Source organism: Leptonychotes weddellii, chromosome 9, assembly GCF_054177405.1.
Source record: "Leptonychotes weddellii isolate Sample4059 chromosome 9, ASM5417740v2, whole genome shotgun sequence".
Lineage (NCBI taxonomy): Eukaryota > Metazoa > Chordata > Mammalia > Carnivora > Phocidae > Leptonychotes > Leptonychotes weddellii.
In genome coordinates, this window is record NC_138377.1 from 66,241,871 (window position 1) to 66,263,698 (window position 21,828).

At 46.7% G+C, this 21,828-nt stretch overlaps 2 protein-coding genes across 6 annotated transcripts in view; one reads left to right on the top strand and one right to left on the bottom strand.

Moving 5' to 3' along the window:
- RNASE13 (ribonuclease A family member 13 (inactive)) overlaps positions 1–21,828 on the top strand; it is a 38,099-nt gene that overhangs the window by 8,939 nt on the left and 7,332 nt on the right. For 4 of the 5 annotated variants that reach the window (XM_031025997.2, XM_081830799.1, XM_081830805.1 and 1 more), the window contains exon 2: positions 6,356–6,566. The exons of the other annotated variant lie outside the window; for it this stretch is intronic. The gene's annotated coding sequence lies outside the window, so the exon portion shown is untranslated. The remainder of the gene's footprint in view (positions 1–6,355; positions 6,567–21,828) is intronic. 5 annotated transcript variants of the gene reach the window in all.
- Positions 15,791–19,256, bottom strand: LOC102731947 (ribonuclease 7). The gene is made up of 2 exons (XM_006731389.3): positions 19,051–19,256; positions 15,791–18,648 (listed from the first exon to the last, which is right to left on the bottom strand). The coding sequence occupies exons 1-2, from the start codon at positions 19,054–19,056 to the stop codon at positions 18,139–18,141; spliced, it is 516 nt and encodes a 171-aa protein (XP_006731452.2). The 5' UTR covers positions 19,057–19,256; the 3' UTR covers positions 15,791–18,138.

Genomic DNA, 21,828 nt, shown 5'->3' on the forward strand with positions numbered 1-21,828 from the left:
GAGAGAGGGACAGGGAGCAGGAGCAGGGGGAGGGGCAAAAGGAGAAAAGGACTCCCTGCTGAGCAGGGAGCCCGATGCGGGGCTCCACCCCAGGACCCTGGATCATCATGACCTGAGCCGAAGGCAGACACTTAACCGACTGAGCCACCCAGGTGCCCCCCCAATTACACATTTTAAATTAGAATTGTAAGGCCAATTAATTACTGTAACAGATGAAAAATTTTTTAAAATACTGCAAATACCTAAAATACCAAATACGCACAAATTTCTTAATACAACATATTAATGCTATGTGTTTGATTGTTTTAAATATTTCTATCCTTAATTTAAAATTTTCTGGATGTTAAAACAAACTTACCTACTAAGGGAGAACTGTGTCATCCTAGATGCCTGGGGAGCCCCTTCCCAAGTACCTTTTTGGAAACATGTTCTGAGTGGCCCAGCAGAGATTCTGTCCCAAGACTCTTGGGTCGCTCTTCTCAGGCCCCCAACTGCCCCACGGAGCACTCTTCCATGGATGCTGTATCATTGCTCTCTGAATGGGCCAGTTCCACAGTCCAGGGCCCCCTAGGTTCAAGTTACGCTTCATCTAATTCTTCAACCTACACACACGGATGTCAGAAACTCCTACCCAGGTTGCTATACAACTTGTTTGGATATAATTAATCTATTGAAGGATTTAGTCTATTCTGAATTCTTTCCACACTCTTTTCCAGTTTCTGGGGCCACCACTCTTACAGATATTGAATGGTCTGATTTCTTGTCGTGGTGCCTGACTGGTTATAGCCCTGGGGGTATGCCGGAAACATGTAACAGGATTTGTGGGGTTTTTTGTTTTGTTTTATTTTTTTAAGATTTCATTCACCTATTTGACAGAGAGAGCGCAAGCAAGGGCAGCGGCAGAGGGCGAGGGAGAAGCAGGCTTCCCGCCGAGCAGGGAGCCCGATGAGGGACTCTATCCCAGGACCCTGGGATCAGGACCTGAGCCGAGGGCAGCCACTTAACTGACTGAGCCACCCAGGCGCCCCATGTAACAGGATTTGTATTTAACAGAGAATAGGTTTGCTTAGTTGGGATGAATGAAACCCTAGGAGAAGTGGGACAAAACTGTTCTCGAATCTATTTCACTATACTCTCTCTACTTTCTATATCATTGTACTTTCTGTTATCGTTAGATGGTGTTTCAAAGGTATTGTTTTCACTTGCCTCCCAAGCTAGATAACGAATCCCTGATTGCAACAACTTAGGTGTGTTTGTCTAACTCCAAATCACAGCCCCCTCCAAACCCTCATGTGTGTTGGGCATACGTTAGGAACCCAGGATATTTGGAAAAAAGAAAACCCAAGAACTTTTGCGCCCTCTTAAGGCAGTACCTGGGATAGATGGTGAATTACCGGAGAAGCAAAGGAACGAGAAAGAATGAGTTCATACAGGTGTCTCTTAGACGAGGCCTTTGAATGATTGGGTATGATGTTTCCACCAACCAAGACTGGGAGATTGCAGGAAGAGGGGCAAGTTTGGAAGCCAGGCATATCATGAGCTCAGTTCTGAGTGTTTTTCTTCAGACGCTTGCAGCCCCACGGAAGGGGCTGGTAAGGGCAGGTGGATGGCCTGGCATTTGGGAGATGGGGGATGGAGGTATGCTCTTGGGAGCAGGTAAGTGGCCTTTGAAGCCCTGGGCGTGTATCAAGTGCCTCTTGAGAGTGTTGTTGTGAGAAGAAAAGAGCTAAGAATAGGCCCCTGAGGAACACCCTCACTTAAGGTGCAGACAGAGGAAGTAGAGCTGCCCACGACGCTGGGGAGATGCCAGGGGTGTAGGAGAATGTTGTTTTTCTCTCACTTCCAGCACGTCTTCTTTGGTTAGAAGCAGAGGGGTGGCCAGACAGCGATAGTTACGGGCAGAGTGTGGTGTGGCAGGGCGCTGGGATGTTACGGGGGTGGGGTGGGCCAGTGTGGGTGTGGTAGGTCACGGGGAGCTCTGCCTTCACTCTCTTTCTCTAGGAAGCAGGGAAGAGGGCTGGGCGTCAGAACTGTTGGATTCCCTGCTTTCTCTGCCACTTCACGCCTCCCCAAACACCCTTGGCTTATTCGGACCTCTAATCTGTGTAGGAAAATCTCCTTCTAAATATGGGAAGGAAGCAGAGTTGGTGGAGGGAAGGAGAGGGGCTGCTTCGCTGTTGAGTGTTGGTGTGTGTCCATGTGTGTTTGTGTGTGTTGTCCACACACGTGCACGTGTATGAATATGTGTCCCTGTGTGTGTGTATGGATGTGGATGTGTGGGTCTCATGTTAGTATTTATGTGCCCATATGTGTATAATATGTGCATGTTTTTCTCTGAGCGTCTCACAAGAAAAGTATAGAAACTGAGAGGAAGCATCGAGACACTTTTATGCCAATTTGGTAGAGTGCTTTTATGTTAATTGAATCTAAGAATGAGAAATTCGGCCTTGTGTTTTCTATATGTATATGCTCTATTTCATTTTTCTAGTAATTCACTTTATTGTGTTTTATGAAGGCATTGGTCGGTGGCAGACTGCCTACAAAACTGCTCCTTCCTCATAGTTAGAGAAGCACTAATTGGGACCAGGTCAACATTCTGGGAAGGTCCTAATTCTGAAATTCCCCAGGGAGAGAGAGACTCACTTCAGAAATCTGAAGTTCCTGCTGTGGGTCGTATTAAGGAGGCATGAGGACAGACAAAGGGGTGGAGGTCAGGCCTCAGATCTGACTGGCATCTGGGGGCACAACGTGCTCTTCCTCCCCTTCCTTTCCCCTAAGTGAGAGAGGACCACCAGGCAGTTCTCAAGTGGGTGGGAGACCGGCCCTGCTGGGCCTCCAAGCCCGCGCTGGCTCAAGGTGCTGCCCTCCCTCCTGCCCACAGAGCAGGTGAAGCTGATGCCTGAGAGGCAAGATGGGGTTTCCAAACCTCCATACTTTCCCCAGGATAGTAACGCACACTCAGTGGGGAAGAACAGAGTCTTTTATTGCAGCAAAACGAGACACCTTGGTCCGGTACAGGGAACCCAGGCAGATCTTCCTGCCTTTCTTCCTTAGATAATCTTCCCGGCCTGCGTCCCTCTGAACTGTCCAAACACAGCCCTCCCAAGGCCCTGACTTGGTTGGCATTTGCCATTTTATATTGCTTTTCTTTAAGAAGGTCTCCAAAATTATACACGCCTTAGGCCCCACAAAACCTGGATCCACCTTCGCTGAGATCCTCAGTGCTTGACCCTGGAAGGGCCACACAGTATCAAACTCAGAAAGCAAATAAGCGACAGTGAAGGGCTAAAGAGAATGACTCCTCTTTCCTCATCATTTGGAGCATCCATAAAACCCCCCATGGAATTAAGAGTATGTGAAGTTGGGTGTGTGGGAGGGAAGCGGCATTTGCAAAGAGGGGAAGGTTTAGTCGAGAACTCAAGGGTGGAAATTCAGCAGTGATGTCCGGAGTGTGCAGAGCTTGGGGTGGAGATGGCCGGGGGCGGGGGGGCACCTGGCTATAGATAGTATTATCCAAGTGCACAGGGACCGCTGATACCAGCTGGAACCAGGCCATCCTTTTCTGCCATGGAGGGACACAGGCCATGGTGTGAGGAGTGGTCACCTGCTTCTCGTTGTACAGCAGTCTGGACACTCCCTGAGATGAGCTCGCATGTAAAGGACACAGGCCCTTGGCCCAGGTGGCCCAGTTCTCATGGCTGTCCTTGCAGGCTACGCTGCGGGTCTGACAGGTGGCATCTCTCATAGGGGAGTAATGACACAGAGGAGGAGTACGACACCACGGGGGGAGCCCTGCTCACCCCTCCAAGAATTTCGTACCCTAAGGCAGTTATTGCAGGGCTTCTATGGCCTCAGACATTTAAGACCACCACTGACATTTTATGGTTCAGTCCCAGCAGAGAATGTGCCTTTTTATGCCCCCCAGTAAATACTTATATTGTTTGTCCCTCCTAAGAGTTTTATGAGGCAAGTATGATTACTTTTTTTAATATATGAGCAAACTGAGGCTCAGACAAGTTAAGGAAATTGCCCATCACCACACAGCTAAAGAGAGTCAGATACAGGATTTTAATCAACGCTTCTTGGTTTCCAATGCCCCTGTTCTTTCCACACTCCCACGTTTCTTGTTTGAAACACTGAGAAGTCAGACCACAAGGGTACGAATCTTGGAAGAAAAATGGGCTAAGGGTCCACACTCCACTCTCCCAGGCTAGCTCAGGCGTTCCTGAGTCAGTATTAAGGTTGTGGAGTGAGGCTGATTCCTTTCTGTTCTGTGTCCTAGTTGCTCACTGAAGCTAGAAAAACAGTCGCTCCCAGTAAGAGAGTCACTGCTCCAGCTGGTCAAGCAGCATGGTAGTTTTGGGTTTTTTCTGCAGCAGACATTTTCCCTGTTGGAGAAAGTCTTGGAATGATAGAGTGTCAGAGCTGGAAGAGTTCTTAGACATATCTCAGTCAACTCCTTATTGTACAGATGAAGGAGCCGGAGTTCGTGAAAGAGGCCACCTATGAATGGCAGAGCTGGGGCCAGGAGCTTTCTGACTTCCAACCCAGCCCTTTGGTGTGGTGCCAGGCTGAAAAGGGAGGGAGAAAATGGTTCCCATAGGGGGAGGGCACAGTGAGTGTGTCTCTGTTTGTAGTCTTGGGTGGTGCATGAACATTGCCTTCAATAATTCTCTTCTGATCCTTGTGATAACATTTAGGAGGAAGTCTCCTATTAGAGCAAGGAGGTAAATTCTTTCTCCCCCTTTCCAATAGAGGCCACAGATCTCAGGCTGAGTCTTTGCCTGAAAACAATATCTGGATAGAATTTTTAAAAATTGGATGACACTGGGGCACCTGGCTGGCTCAGTCGGTGGACCATGCGACTCCTGAGCTCAGGGTCGTGAGTTTGAGCCTCACGTTGAGCGTAGGGATTACTTAAGAAAATATAATAATTGGGGCGCCTGGGTGGCTCAGTCGTTAAGCGTCTGCCTTCGGCTCAGGTCATGGTCCCGGGGTCCTGGGATCGAGCCCCACGTCGGGTTCCCTGCTCCGCGGGAGGCCTGCTTCTCCCTCTCCCACTCCCCCTGCTTGTGTTCCCTCTCTCACTGTCTCTCTCTGTCAAATAAATAAAATCTTTAAAAAAAAAAAGAAAATATAATAATTAAAAAATAAAAGGGGCACCTGGGTGGCTCAGCTGGTTAAGCGTCTGCCTTTGGCTTGGGTCATGATGTCAGGGTCATGAGATCAAGCCCCACGTTGGGTGTAGAAATTACTTAAAATAAATACATAAATAAAACTTAAAAAAATTTTTAAAAACCAAAGAATTTATATATATAGATATACATATATCTTTTAAAGATTTATTTATATATCTCTTTTTTTTATTTTTAAAGATTTTTTTTTTATTTATTTATTTGAGAGAGAGAAAGAGATAGAGAGCATGAGAGGAGGGAGGTTCAGAGAGAGAAGCAGACTCCCCGCCGAGCAGGGAGCCCGATGCGGGACTCGATCCTGGGACTCCAGGATCATGACCTGAGCCGAAGGCAGTCGCTTAACCAACTGAGCCACCCAGGCACCCTATTTATATATCTCTATAACTATTTTATATATCTATATAAATATTTATTTATATATCTATATAAAGATTTATATATATAGATATATATATCTTTATAAATTTATATATATAGATAGATATAGATATCTTTTAAAGATTTATTTATTTATTTGAGAGGTGGGGCGGAGAGAGTCCCAGGCAGACTCCACACCCAGTGCAGAGCCCCACGCAGGGCTCAGTCTCACCACCCTGAGATTACAACCTGAGCCGAAACCAAGAGTCGGACGCCCAACCGACAGTACCATCCAGGTGCCCCTACGTATATATTTAGTAAGTTGTAATACCGGCAGTAAGGGGATATTGCAACAGTTGTCAAGGGACGAAGCAAGTGACTGCAGTTGGGGCACTTGCTCTGGGCTACAGCTTCTCGGGTCCGTGTGGCTGTGTTGGACCCCACCCAGCATCTCAACCTCTGGGATTTGCGTGACTTCACTGCCTTGAGATAAAATGCTCCTCAAAGAAGCACAAATCCCTGAGTCTCCCAGGATCTGCGTTGCCAGAGGGGAAACTGCTGAGATGTTTGTCCCTCTGCCACCAGGGTGGAGCCTGGTTCACCAACACAGCTCACCTTTTCCACAGCAGGGATCTCTTCATGCTCTCCTCCCCACAAAGCTCACAAAACATTGATTTTTGAGCCCAGGAGAACATTATCCAGCCAACAGCTGACTTGGGCCCCAGGGAGCAAAAAAAAAAAAAAAAATATATATATATATATATATATATATATTTATCCAGGAAGTCATTTCTCTTTTGCAGGCCCTCAGCTGAACCTCTCCCATGGGGTTGGGAGGATCACCAAGGGATTATTCATTAACAGTTGCAGACCCAAGCCTCCAGGCTTTGGAGTGACGGTGGGGATGGCGGCGGGAGCCAAGGGCTGGCATGAACATTCGTGCTGACCAAGATGATTGACCACAGACTTTGCAAGCCCTGAATCCAATTAAGTTGCAAACATGCTTTCCCTCAGGTAAGTGCTGAGCCTGCAGCTGGCCAACCCCACTCAGGCAGGCCTGGGAAAGGGGTTCTTTCGATTATGTGTTTGATCCTAGTCATTCGTCATAACTCTTCCCAACTGCCACAGTCTCAGGGCCCTGTTATCCATTAAGCACTAGAAGCTCAATGTCTAGGGTTTGGGAAGTTTTCAAGGGCCTATGCTACCGGAGACTGGGAAGAAAACAATATAGGCTCCGATAAAGGAAAAGTCAACTTCAAATCAACTGTAAAATATGTACTTACCTGTTACCACAGTAACAAAGTTGACTTCATTTATTTTGAAATTTGGCACTCATGAAAATTTACTACATTGCAAAGCAATCTTAGGTGAGATTTTCTCATTTTATAGGAATTCTCAAGTACTACGGTTGCAGAAGGAGTGGTACCAATTGCAAAGTACTGTAGTCAATTTCAGAAGTAAATCATTAAATATCATTTCAGATACATTTCTGCAAGAATGATACTGAATGAGGAATATGTATATTAAATATATTCAATGTGATGAAGTGTTAAGGTGTCTAGCATGGTATGGTGGTACTAAATACGGCCCTACTTATGGGTCCAGTCAGCACAGGCCGTGCCAAGGGATACCACTAACCACCATTCCGTGAAGGTCTGCTTGGCACGGTGATAGGTAATTTGTTAAGAATTCTAGCTATCGGGGCGCCTGGGTGGCTCAGTCGTTAAGCGTCTGCCTTCGGCTCGGATCCTGATCCCAGCGTCCTGATCCCAGCGTCCTGGGATGGAGCCCCGCATCGGGCTCCCTGCTCCGCGGGAAGCCTGCTTCTCCCTCTCCTGCTCCCCCTGCTTGTGTTCCCTCTCGCGCTGTGTCTCTCTCTCTCAAATAAATAAATAAAATCTTTAAAAAAAAAAAAGAATTCTAGCTATCATATAAAGAAGTATTTACTGGGGCACCTGGGTGGGTTTGTTTTTGTTTTTGTTTTTTATCTGTGTAAATACTTTCTTCTGTTTCTACATAGGATATTGAAATTTACACATTATTTTTAAGACAACTAATTTAAGACAACTAATATACAGCTAACTGAAATAAAATATACAAGAAGCTTATGAGATATGAGATACAGATGAGAAAACCTGAGAAGTTTTTAATTTAATTTGCCCTACTGGGAACATCAGAACTCCTGGACTTGATATTGGCCTTGTGTATCAAATATTTTTTTCTGTAAGCACTAGCTGGCACCCTCCCAAAGAAGTCGGTTAAGCATCCGACTCTTGATTTCAGCTCAGGTCATGATCTTGGGGTCCCGGGATGAGCCCTGTGTCAGGCTCTGCGCTCAGTGGGAAGTCTGCTTGAGATTCTCTCTCTCTCTCTCCCTCTGCCCCCCCCCACTCATGAGTGTATGCACACTCTCTGTCTCTCTTAAATAAATAAATCTTTTGAAGAGTGTTTACTGTGTGCCAAGGCATTGTGCTTTATATATAACATTATCTACAAAGCAATTATGTGGTCCATGTTATTACCCCCATTTTACAGAAAAGAAAACTGAGGCTTGGCGAGGTTAAGGTCACAGATTTAGTAAGTGAGATTGAAAATGAGGTAGGTCTGGCTCCAAAGTTATGTTGTTCCTTTCTGCCACACTGCTTTCCCGTTTATTGAAGTTACCTTATTGGCTAAGAGTCACCTGGTCACCAAATTCTATTCTAACAGATTGGTCTCCCTTTTGTCTCTTGGGCATGTTTTGCTCTTTTCAACTGTACTTCTGTTTTGTTTTGTTTTTCTTCCCTGAGAGCCCTCCCTCAAATGTTAGTCATTTTTCAGAGCTCAGCTTGATCACATGTGTGAACACTGCCGGTCAAGTCCACCCTAGGCTAATCCCTCCTAAACCTAACGTCCTTCAGCATTGCTTCCTGGTACCACTCATTTGAGTCCTTAATCGTGTGCTACCTTGTTTTGTTATTTGATTCTCACATGTGTGTCCAGTCTTCCCAGCTGGTTGGAAAACTCGGACAGGAATCGGGTCTTCCCCCTTCGCTAGCCCAGAGGGGACACTCAGTGCCTGTGTTGCCTCTCAGAATCCTCGTCATTTCTAACACAAGGATGCATAAAGTTGCATAACTTCTAAAATGCTCCCTGGCACTAAGACTCTATGAAACAAGAAGAAACATCCAAGTGCTCGCAGCCAGACTAGGACGTAAGAGGCTCCACGGTTAGACCCTGAAGGTAGCTCAGAAGAGGAAAAGCAGAGAATCCGCAATGATCCCCTAAAGACCAGTGTTTTCCGGATACCCGAGGAAGGGTAGGTAGAAAAGTCTGTCTGGGTCACCGGTGGGAAGGACAGCAGCAGCATGAGGATAGAGGGCAGTCCTTGACCTACAAGTGCCACCCTCAGTATGGGTCATCAGGCTTCCCCCTGCGAATGGACTCCTGGTGGGTAAGAGGCAGACTCTTCAGGAAGAAGGGGGTTCTGGAGGAGCGGGGTGGTGCAGGAGGGGCCGGGGCCACTACCAGTGACCAGGAGTGGCTAAGGGGGACACGGGGCTGTGCATTTTCTGATCCTTTGCTTGGGTCCTGAGTGAGATCGTCCAGAAGCAGTTCCCGGTCCCTCAGCAGAGGGCAGTGGTAGGATCCGTTCATGGAACTTGTGTACGAGGTCCAGCGGTGACTACAGAACTGGAAGCGACGTGCTCTGATAAGTTCCTTGTGACGGGGTGTGAGAGGAGCTGCTGCTGCCCGCAGGCACCAAGGTGGAGACCAGCTGGGGTGCAGAAGGCTTGGAATAGAATCCACCCAGAGGCAAGCCCGATGACGGTAGAACATTAGCTGCTGGAGGCAAGTGGCTGCTGACAGGGCTCCACGTAGCTTTTCAGCTAACTTTCTGCCAAACCGCTTGACACATCCGCGGTGGACCCCCTGGAGCCAGGACAGGTGACAGGAAGGAGCACTTACTCCTGACAGGGATCCCCGCCATCCTGGCCCTTGACCCGCTCCCGCCGTGCAACCTTGCTGCAATGCTGATTCAAAAATGAGACCGACATTGTGACTGTTTAGCTCCCCAGTGATGTCCTGAGTACATATAATGATATCCCTGAGAGAGACAGAGAGCGAAGAAAGGAACAGAATAGTGCAAACCAAGTGAACGTCTAAGAAACTGGGTAGAGGCGGGCTCAGGCTGGAAAAGCCCAAAAGCCAACAAGAAGGGTGAAGAGACTTCAGGGCAGCAGCATCCTGCTCTTGAGCAGCTCTGGAGGAAAACAAGCCTACCGTGCCCCGCTCTTCTGAATATCCTTCTTCATCTCTTTGCTGGGATCCAGGATCTTGGCGATGAAGTTAACCACCAAGGCTGGGGGAGCTGGGTTGGTCTCACATAACAGGGCGCCTGGGTGGCTCAGTTGGTTAAGAAGCTTCCAACAGGGAATCTCTCCAAGAGAGATTCTCGTCCAAGAGGGGGTGCTTGGCTCTGAAGACCCATGGCCATGACATATCTTGGATCCTGGTTTCTGAACTCTGAGCCTTAGAGTTCTATTACAAGGAATTCATTGCCATACTCCTTCTAAAAAGCCTCACTCTGTTCCCAGTGGCTGACCCTGTCTCCTGCCAGGTCCATTTCCTCTTTACTGTGTAGCTCTTCGGGGCCTTCTCAGGGAGCCCAGTCCCACCATGATCTTGCCTCAGCAGGTGGACTGTCTCCCTTGTTCCTGGCTATAGGATCTGTTCTCAGGAAACACAGCATGTAATCTTCAGCCTAACCAGAGCTGAGGCAGGGGGCTCCCCTCACATGCGTTTTATGGTCTTTGACTTACTACAGGCCTGTGTGCAGCATTTGGACCTCCCAGCGGTGACAAAAACAACAGTGATAAAAATGATCATAGCTAATATTTACTGAGGGGTTTCTATGTTCCAGTCACTGTTCTAAATGCTTTATGTCTGTTTTCTCTCTCTCTCTTTTTTAAGCACGCGAAGGACCTTCTTACTGCCCTTGCCCCCCCATAACTATCTTATCTTTCTCACCCAGTTCTTGAAGAGAAATACTGGTCAGAGACTCAGACCCACAGAGAGCAACTTAAGGAAAACCCCACCAAGACCAGTGTACTCCTACCTTTGACTGAATACAAATATGTGAGTGGTGTACAAAGACACAAGATAGATGTCTTCTTTCCCAATTTTCCTGAAATTATTTTGGGGGAAGAGGAAGTAATTTAAAATATTATTTTTACATAAAATAAAATGATATGTTGGAGTATATTGAAAAATTCAAATACATTACAGGGTATTTATTTTACAATTTAAAATATTTTTGCTTTGAAGTAATTTCAAATTTATATGTAAGTTTCAGAAAGAGTACACAGAGCTCCCCTGTATGCTTTGACCAGATTCCCCAATTATTAACATTTCTGAACTATTTGAGACTAGGTTACAGACATGATGCTCCGTTACCCCTTAATACTAAAGTGAGTATCTCCTAATTACAAGTTCCCTTGCCTACATCAGCACGGCACAGCCATCCAAACCAGGAAATTAGCTTTGATCTGTTATTACCCGCAAATGAAATTTTAAGATAACATATAAAACATCTTTGCACATGGCTATTCTAAAAATATTAGTTAAGTGAAAGAAGGAGGCTTCAGAGAGGGCTCATGCTTGCTGGGCATGACTTCAGGTGTTTTAATGAATTCCCCTCTGCCATTACTAACTTTGAGTAGTCTGAGACACATCGCTCTGTGTCTAGTTGACCACGAAAACCCAGCCCTGGATGCATCAACTTTGAAGGTAAAGAATAGTGACCCTTACCAAAGATAAAATGTTTCGGGATGTCTCAGGCCCACCTGGAGGTCTGCCAAATGTTTTCAGCCTGGCCCCAAATAGCAGATGGAAAGTGAACACCTTTGTTCTTGCTGCATGCCCTTATTCATGTCTCCAACAGCCAGTGGTACGGCCTAAGGATATGCTTGACTAGTTCATAACCGAGTCCTTGGGTGCTGTTTTGTCCCCATCTTCACCGACACAATATGAACATTCAGGTGAAGGGGATGTGCTCCATGGGTGAGAGGCAGAAATGTAAACATGTCGGGATTACGGACACTAAACCTTATTTTGAATGAACATGATTTTGTCTCAAGTCTGGGAATCTGCCCATTTGCAGATTGATTTGCCAGTCCATGGATAGTGAATTTAACCTTGGAAAATGTCTGAGATCCATCTGAGACAATTAATCAGAATGCCAGTTTGGAAACATCACTGGACTGGTTCAAGAAGCCTGAGTACTTACTTAAACTAGTCATGTGATCTTGGACAAGGTGTTTAAGTACTCTGGGTTTTATTTTATTCATTTGCAAAATGGGGAAGGCTGGATTAGATGATCTCTGAGGTCAGTGGACACAATCTCTTGTAACATTTTAATTTTATGCATATCTGCCGAAAGAGCCTAAAGCTTTACAGACGTGTAGATCTGTTTTGTGCTAAATGCCACGGCCCGAGCAGGAGTTTGTACTAATTTACACCAGGTCGGTTTATGCTTTAAATGTGTAAGCTCAGGTAAGTTTCTACGTGAAGACCATTGAAAGTGACAGCTATGGTGCTTTCCCACTGCAAGCAGTCTGTTGGAGAGCAGGGAAGGACCAGGAGCCACGGGCACAGGGGGCACTTTTGAGTGATGGAAGACCAAGTAGTAAAGAGAGCTGAATCTGGGAGTGGGAAGAACATGAGAGTCCATGCTGGAGGCCAGGGCATAGTAAGCTCACCTGAGGACTGATTTCAGTGTCAGGAGGAGCAGTTGGAAATGTCACTAGAGCTCTCTCGCCATTAATTGCTGTGATACTTGAACCCTTTGGAGAGGAGCTGGCGTGGAGGACACCCTCAGAAGTTAGTGGCCCTAAATCCTCTGCCTTCTTTTTATATCTTTTGATTCATGGAAGGTAGAGTTGGGAAAACAAAAAAACAACCTTTAAGTAGTCTTAACAGAAATACTCAATTTAGCACCCCCCTTTTATTCGCTCCAACTGAAGCATTGTCCCCTACCACACCCCACTCCAAGTTACTTTACCTAGAGAGATAATGCATATTGTCCTTTTTGAGCCTTACTTTATCCACTCTTGGCTAGGGACTACTTTTGGCAAAGGGAGGCTAAGGAGGAGTTTGGCCTCTGTTTAAATCCTTTGTTTTTCTGTCACGGAAGTCAGGCCTGTTCCATCCATCACAGGTTTGGTCCCCCAACATTTGACACCACAGCAATAAATATAAATGATAACACCTCTTGAACTTTTCCTACAGGCCAGCCACTGTACTAAGTGCTTTAAATATATCGTCACATTTAATCTATCTAATACTCCTATGAAGTAGCTTACCTTTACATAGATAAGGATTTTCCATCATAATGTGTATTTCCTTTATGCGTAAACATCTTTCTTTACCTCCCCTCTTGGGAACTATGGGCTTTCTACAAGGCCCCATTAGTAATGTTTTCTCATGCTTCTGTGGCTTCATGGATGCTCCCAGGCTGACTGATTTGGAGTCCTGCACAGGTAAACATCCTGGCAAGAGTTGTACCTGCTCTTCTTTCTACCTTCCATGGTGGGATAAGGGTAGGTGGAGACCTTTAAAAGAGAGAATCTAAAGTCTTCAAAGTACTTTTGGAAGCTCAGTCATGCAGGAGCATAAGAATGGGCCAAGGCTCTCTCAAAGGAAAGGCTCCCTGGATGTTATTGCTATCGGTATGTTTTCTGCTGCCATAGCACTGGGGTTATCCCCTAGAGCCATGGATACTATGAAGAAGGCCATTGACACTATGAATCAATGTGTGGAGAAGGGTCTTCATCTCAAGGGCATTTCCTCTTCTCACATTCTCCCCTTGAGATCAGGGCACTTCTCCTCACATTGACTCAGTTGGCCTTCTTCATAGTGTCTATGGGTCATTTACTTCAGAGTATGGAGACTTTGGGAAACCAGGGTCATGTAAAAGATTCTCCTACCTAATATACCTCAGTTCTCACTTGTAGGAAAGTGAGTGAGCTCTAGCACCAGTTCTTGGGTTACTTTCTCTACTGGATTCCATTTCTTTTCTTTCTTTTCTTTTTTTTAGGGAGAGTGTGCATGGGTGAACGGGTTGGGGGGCAGAGGGAGAGAGAGAATCTTAAGCAGTCTCCACGCCCAGCGTGGACCACGGAGCCTGACATGGGGCTCCATCTCACGACCCTGAGATCATGACCTGAGCAGAAATCGAGAGTCAGATGCTTAACTGACTAAGCCACCCAGGAGCCCCATACTGGACTCCATCTCTGCTCCTTAGGTCCAGGTTGAAACAATTTTCTTCTTTTTTTTTTTTTAAGATTTATTTATTTATTTATTTATTTATTAGAGAGAGAGAGAGCATGAGGGGGGGAAGGTCAGAGGGAGAAGCAGACTCCCTGCCCAGCAGGGAGCCCGATGTGGGACTCGATCCCGGGACTCCAGGATCATGACCTGAGCCAAAGGCAGTCGCTTAACCAACTGAGCCACCCAGGCACCCCTGAAACAATTTTCTTTAAAGACACCTACACAAGGCTGGGTAACGTTCCCCTGCACACCTTCCTCCCCTCTCCAAACTCCCACCCCCAGAAACAGAAGTGTTTAATAACTAATCAGCCTCCTTTTCCCATCCTTCAAGTTTTAGGTAGGAATGCATCAAGCTTCAGTCAGCCTTGGTAATTGGCCCAAACCTGTTATTCACTTTGGACCTCACATTTGACCTTTGGAAAGCTGAATAACCAAATGCTTATTTCAACATTATTCTTGGCATCTGTCAACTTGGCTGTGATCAAGGTCATGTGAAGGAATGGGTGACTGTCAAGCAGTTGAAGCATCAGTAATGAGAACAATGCAAGTCATTTGGATTCATTGTTAATATCTGAATCACTTTCAAATATTAGTGAGCATTCTAGATGTAACTTGGGAGTGAAATTTTCCTTATGAACTTTTTTAAATGTCGAAATTCTATCAGTCAGTAGAAGTATAAATGCACATTTATTATTTTAAGAAAAATGCTATAGGGCGTCTGGATGGCTCAGTCGGTTAAGCGTCTGCCTTTGGCTCAGGTCATGATCCCGGAGTGCCGGGATCAAGCCCCGCGTTGGCCTCCCTGCTCACTGGGGAGTCTGCTTCTCCCTCTACCCCTCACCCTGCTCATGTTCTCTCTCCCTCTCACTCTGTCTCTATCTCAAATAAATAAATAAAATCTTAAAAAAAAAAGGAAAAGAAAAGCTGTAATAATGGTTGTCAAAACTTATACACAAAGCAATGAAGAATTTTCACATGAAATAGGAAAATTAGCTGACAGTTAATATTTAATAAGAGATAGTATATTAGTTGGATAACTTTAAAAAGAAGCTTATATACTTTTTGAGCCAAAAGTATTTATAACAATTTAATAAATAGTATAAGTACTATTAAATTCAAAACATAGTATAAGGCATAACAACAGAAATTAGATTATATCTTAATTCTACCTATGATTCCATGATATCATAATTGTTATAGATTTGATTCATGTATTAGCATTTATCATGTTAAATAAAATAATTCTTTTTTTTTTTTTTAAGATTTTATTTATTTAACAGAGAGAGACACAGCAAGAGAGGGAACACAAGCAGGGGGAGTGGGAGAGGGAGAAGCAGGCTTCCCGCGGAGCAGGGAGCCCGAAGCGGGGCTCGATCCCAGGATCCCAGGATCATGACCTGAGCCGAAGGCAGATGCTTAATGACTGAGCCACCCAGATGCCCCTAAATAAAATAATTCTTAAGAACTATACATTCAGGAGGATTTTTTTGTTGAGGTATAACTTACATACAGTCAGGTACGCAAATCTTAAGCATACAGCAAAATGGGTTTTCCAACACAGTAAACATATCCAGACCGAGAAAGAACATTTCCAGCTTACCTCTTCCCAGTTAGTGCTCCCCAAGATACCACTATTCTGAACTCCACCACCACAGATTACTTTTGAATTATGCTGAATTTTTAGTTATTTAATACTATTTAGGTCATGAATCTTTCTTTTTTTTATCTTTTTTTAAGATTTTATTTAGTTATTTGACAGAGAGACACAGTGAGAGCTGGAACACAAGCAGAGAGAGTGGGAGAGGGAGAAGCAGGCTTCCTGCGGAGCAGGGAGCCCGATGTGGGGCTCGATCCCGGACCCTGGGATCATGACCTGAGCCAAACGCAGACGCTTAACGACTGAGCCACCCGGGTGCCCCTAGGTCATGAATCTTTCAAGAAAAAGTTTTATTTGGAAATTCTTCTCATTTTGAGAGGATGCATTAAAAGTATCATTTTAGCCACTTCAAAGTTTTGTGAGGAGGATGTCTTCAAAACCATAATATCCATAAGAAAAAAATCAATATATATAATTTATATTTATATGTGATAAATACCAATTTATACAATTTATGTTTATATGAATATATAAAGAGTTATGAAAAAAAGAATAAAGGGAAAAAATCAATACCCCTAAGTATCTTCTTTTCTATGCATCTCAGTCAAAACCATCTGTTGAAGTGATAAATGTAGAGTATAATGACCATAGGATATATAGATTTACACTCAGTCATTTGGCATTTGGCTACAATGTGTATTTAGTGCATCTCTACTTCCAAGACTCATCAATGTATTGGTCCCATACTCTGCTTGAATTGTTCAATGTTCTGCTCTTTCTTTGACCATCCCTTCCCTAGCTTCTCTCCTCCTCTCAAACCACCCAGCCCAGCTAGCAGGACTTTGCTTGCAGACTTGTCCTCTAGCCTACTCAAGAACATCTCTCTAGCAGGAGAAAGCCCTCAAGGAAAACTGAGTGGGGTATTTGCCTTCATCTGCATGCTTGCCAAGGTGAATATGGCTGGACTGCTATTTGCTACTTCCAGTGATCATTATTGAATGCCTACCAGTGCTGAGGGCTGATTAAGGCTACCTAAATACCATTTCTAAATCTTCCTGCAATCCCGTTGGGTAGGTGGGAGTACTCCCATTTCGCTGTATGGAAACACAGCTGCAGAGAGGTGCCTTAGTTTGCTTGAGGTCACATAGCCAGGAAGACCGAGCCAACCAAAATTTACACCCAATTTTATCTGGCTCCAAAGCTGACTCTGACTCTGGTAAGGAGTAAAGGAGCACTGGCGGTGTCGGGGAGGGACAGGAAGAGAAGAGACGCCCCAGCTGGGAAGGGAAGGTCTAACAAGGTAGCTGGGCAGTGAAGTAGGGCAGGCATGGGGCATCGTGCAGTTTGTCTGGGACTGAAATAAAGGAAAGAAAGAACAGGCTGGTGATGGTCAGGGCTGCAGGCAATGGGGGTGGGGCGGGGCGTGTGCACCTCAAAACAGAGCCAAGGTAAAGCCGTAGCTTCTCCAGTTCTGCTCACTAGAGATGGAGCAATGGTGTCTGCAGCCCAGGGGGACAGGGAGATGGCATTTCCACATCTCAAGCCCTCGGGCCTGGGCAGACTGCCAGAGTGTGGAGCCAGGGAAACACCGAGGCAGGACAGATCATTATCAGAGGAAGGAAGCTCTGGCAGCTCCCACCAGCCTGTTTGCGACCAGCAGGCTCTGGGCCACGGAAGTCCCTTGAGGTCAAGGGAAATGTGATCCTGGAGCAGGGGGATGAAGCTGGGACACTCCCCTGACCCTATGTCTTCAGGCCAAAGGGATCTAGCCAGAGCCAGGCCCTGGGCCCAGGTGGGAAGAGCAGTGGGCTAGAGAAGGGGGAGGCCAGTTAGAGAGGCAGAGAGAGAATGAATTAGATCCCTGGAGCACCTCATAAACAGCTCTTGGCTAGAGAGCTGGTGACCTTGATTGCAGCCGGCACAGGGTAACTGGCTCCTAAAAGCTCTCAGGGTACATATCTTCATGGGTGAACTCTTACCCAGTTCTCTTGTCCCTGCAGAGCTCTCTCCTTTCTTACCCAAGGGACAAGAACAAAGTGCACTGTATTTAGAATAAGGAGACCTAGGTTCAAGCCCAGGTTCTGCTACTCACCAATTTGACAAGCTCTTTAATTAATTACTCTTTCTGAAAGCTCCATTTCCTCCCCCAAAGAAGGCCCACAATCCTTCTCAAGTCCATCTCCCAAGGGACTCATGTGGCAACACCATGAAAAACCTAAAGTGCTATATAAATATGGAGTGGTACCTCATTTTCTTTCTTTCCAGCTGCCTCTCCTCACACAGGTCATATCACTACCATGTTAGCCAGGGAAGGTTCCTAGCTCGGGAACAGGAACAGCTCTGTCCATAAATCTCATGCCCCTCTTGTCCTTTCATTTCCTCCTCTTGTCAGGCTGCTGTGAAGATGGGGCAGGGGAGAGATGTCCCAGGCACAGACCGGGGAAGAACCCACACCCCTAGCTTGCTCAGCCCCTCCCTTGGGGATAAGCTCCTGGGAAAACAGCCACAGAAAGAGGAAGGACCGACCATCTCTTCTGGAGCTCAGCCCTTTCAGAAGAGGTTGAGCTAGGAGGGGCCCTAAGACACAGGAGGAAGATAACCTGTGGGCCATACGAGGACTGGCCCAGGGGTCCGGACAGGGAAGTCAGGCACAGAACGAGAGGGAGGAAGTCCGAAAACCTACAGGATTTTGTCCAAGTGCACGGGAACCAGCTTGAATTTCCTAGAGTCCCCTTTCTCAGGAGGGTCACAGGCCACAATGTAAGAAGCGACCTGTCGCTTCTCTTTGTACTTGCAGCCTGGGTATTTCTTTGAGGTGAGCTCACATGTGCTCAGGGAGACAGGCTCTTTGCTCTGGTGGCAGTTTCTTTGGCCCTTCTTGCAGGCTATGCTGCGGGTCTGACAGGTGGCGGCCACCCTGGGGAAGGATTGATGCAGGAAGGTGTTGAAGGGTTTGCAGTGTCTTGTGTACTTGTTGACCTTGCCCATCGCCATGTTGCATCGCTGGGGCCTGGGCTGCACGTGCTGAATTTCAAACCACTGAGCCTGGGTCACGTTGCTGGGCTTGGCCCTGACGGGGACCTCAGCCACCCACAGCCCCAGCAGCAGGAACAGCAGTAGGGGGCAGGATCCTGCTCTGGCTGCGACCCTCTCTAGCAGGGGAGCAGTGAGGATGGAGGGCTGGGGTTGCTGGGGACAGACAGCAGGGGGTGAGAAATTAGTCTTTCTGTATGTGTCCTTTTATCTCATCACCGTTACCCTCCCCTAGGTCTCCTTCCTCCCTCCCCCTTTGTCTCATCCCCTCTTCCCGCTCTGTGTGCCCTCCTCACCCACTGTGACCCCCATCCCCTTCACCCCGTATGCCCGTCTTCCCTCATTCTGTCCTTCTTGCCTCCTATTCTTTGTTCTATCTCTTCTCCCTTGAGCCCGATTCCCCCTGTGTCCTTATCCCCTGCTCTGTGTCTCATCCCCTCCATGATACCACCCTTGTCCCCCGTGTCCCCAGTTTGTGCCTCCATCCCCCGGCATCACTCTCCTCTCTCCCCTATGTGTGTCCTTATCCCCTCCTCCTTTGTCTGTCATATCACTCACCTGCATCAGACCCCGTCCCTTCTCTGGCCTCTCTCCCGACCCAGGTCCCGCCACAGGCTGCACCTCCTCACTGAGTCCGGGGCTCAGGATGCTCTTACTTGTCACTGGCCTCAGATCACTTGCCTTTTAACTCCTTAAGAGCTGGCCTGAGCTATGTTGCTTCTGTTTGGGGCGGGCCAGGGAGCAGTCGGGGATCAGGAAATGAATCAAGTATACGTGCCTTTCCACCTACATGTCCCAAATAAGTGGATACCTAGGGAGCTAGAGTATCTGCCTAAACAGGTTCAGCAATGAGGAAACTTCACTCCTCACACTCAAAGACTGGATTTGGCCTCTGGCCACATGATTTGACTACTAAAGCACCTGACCCAGGTGTCAACCGCAAATGAATTTCAGGGAGAACTGCCATTTTTCTCCTATATACATCTCTGGTTCATGATTCTGGGAAGAGCCAATCACTGTGGCCGTAAGAATAGCTTTTTCTCTAACCTGAGATACAGAGGGAATAGCCTAGAATATTGTTTTGTATGATTTCTTGTCATCAGGACTTCCTGCTTATCTTTTGGAGGAGATGGAGGAGCCAGGGAAGCGGATGAATCATCCCAGTCATGATGCCCAACACCACCCCAGCTCAGCTATTCTGCAGTGATTCACTCCTCTGGGCCCCTCAGTGCCAGGTGCTGAGCAGGGCCACCTGGCCTTACCTGGTGAAGGCACCTAACCCCTTTCATCCTTCACTCTTTTCCTCCCTACTTCATTGAGATCGGCAAAACTTAAACACTGTCCAAATTTGAAAATGCCGTTGGTGGTGGTGGTTGCTTCATTCTGCCTTAGGCCTTGACCTTGCATGGCCTGCTCCTTGCGGTAGTTATAGGTGTATGGAGAGCCCGAGTTGGTACTGCTCTGGGGGCTCTAGTGAGCTTGCCATATGGCCCTCAGAAGACCCGAGACACCGAGGAGTAGAAGCATCACTACTTGTGGGTGGGAAGTTTGGAAAACTGAGATGAACAGTCCTTTTTTTTTTTCAGGATTCAAATATTTCTCGAGCATCCACTATGTGCTGAGGTGCTTGGGATAGATCAGTGAATAAAAGAGACAAAAATCCCTACCTTCGTGGAGCTTACATTCCATCAGGAGAAAGACAGTAAAAAATTAATATACCCTTTGCTTGAAGTGATAACTGCTAAGGACAAAGGTAGAACAAGAGGGAGGTTGGTAGGCAGTGATTTTTAAATAGGGACATTTAAAGTAGGGACAAAGACTTGAAGATGAGAAAGTGAACTTGTGCTTGTCTGGCGAAGAAGTGTCCAAATAGAACAGTGCTGTGAAAGCCCTAAAGCAGACAGATGCCTGCATGTTGGAGGGACAGCCAGGAGTCCAGTGTGGCTGGGGCAGGTGCCGGACGGTGGGATCGGAGAGGGACCAGAGGCCAGATCATAGAAAGCCTCTGAGACCAGTGAAGACCGTGACTTTTACTCCAGCACACTGGGGAGGCCCTGGGGCCTGTGGGGGATGTGGGGGCGGTGCGGGAAGACGGTTCTAAGCCGAGGAGTGAAAGGCCCTTGTGTAGATTGTAACTGTAGCAAAGCCATGCACATGGTCTGCGCCTGGGCGGCTCAGTCAGTTAAGCACCTGCCTTCAGCTCAGGTCATGATCCCAGGGTGCTGGGATCGAGCCCCATGTCAGGCTCTCTGCTCTGCCGCGTCTGCTTCTCCCTCTCCCTCTGTGCTCTCTCTCGCTTTCGCTCTCTTTCAAATAAATAAATAAAATCTTAAAAAAAAAATGATCTTGATTGTAAAGTTTGTGTTCTGGTCCAGAAGTCAGAAGTTTGAGCTGGGAAGAGGACGTGTTTGTTTTTGAGGCTTGGGGGACACCATTTTAGTTAGGTGGAGTGCCCAGGATGATTTTTGGAAGAAAAAGTGGTGTTGGAGATGGGAAGCACCACGAGATGGGGACAGAGATCCGGGAACAAGTTCCCCTAGGCCTCTGGCGCCTCTGTTTCTCAGTGAGGCCTTGGTTATGGGAACAGCATTCGCTGCTTTGTTAAGGTGCTGGAATCTCTGCAGTTTGAACTTCTGGATAGAGAATTATGCCCCTGCTGCTGTAGAAATGCAAATGTTTGGGAATAAAATGCATGGTTTAAAGCGGACTGTGGACAGAATGCGGATCAGCACAGGCCTGTCCAGCCCCGGACCAGAGGCTGGGCTCAGGGGATGGGGTGGGAGGCCAGGAGCTCATTTGAATTCTTAGCCAGGACTCCTCACTTCTCATTATTCTGGAGTGAGATGTTTCCAAACCACGACTTGCACTGCTCTGTGCTCTTGTGTTTTCCTGTCATTATAATTATCCTAGTTTGCTCTTTAAGGCCATTATCCTGAGTTCTCCAGAAGCCGGCCTGAGTGCTGTGTGAAAGTCAAATACCACCCTACTGTCTAGGCCAAAGGGGAGAAAGAGTAAAGGTTTAGGTTTCCATACAAAAATTAAAGAGTTGAAACTACCACCTTCACAACTCAAGCTGAAACCCTTACTTTGCCTCAGTTGTTTGGATAAGGCAGGGGATTTTATTTATTGATTGGTTTGCCCCAACTCTCCAGCTTCCAGGATCTGCTTCCCTTTGCACTTGGTAGGATAATTTTGCCAGTTTTCCTTCGCCCTGTGTAAGGGGCAAGAGGAAAAGATGGAGGAAGGGGGACAAGATTAGGGAGAACAAAAGGGGTCAGGCAACAGGCCAAGGACTGATCAGAGAGTCTGGCAAAGGGGAAAAGAGAAAAATTAGAA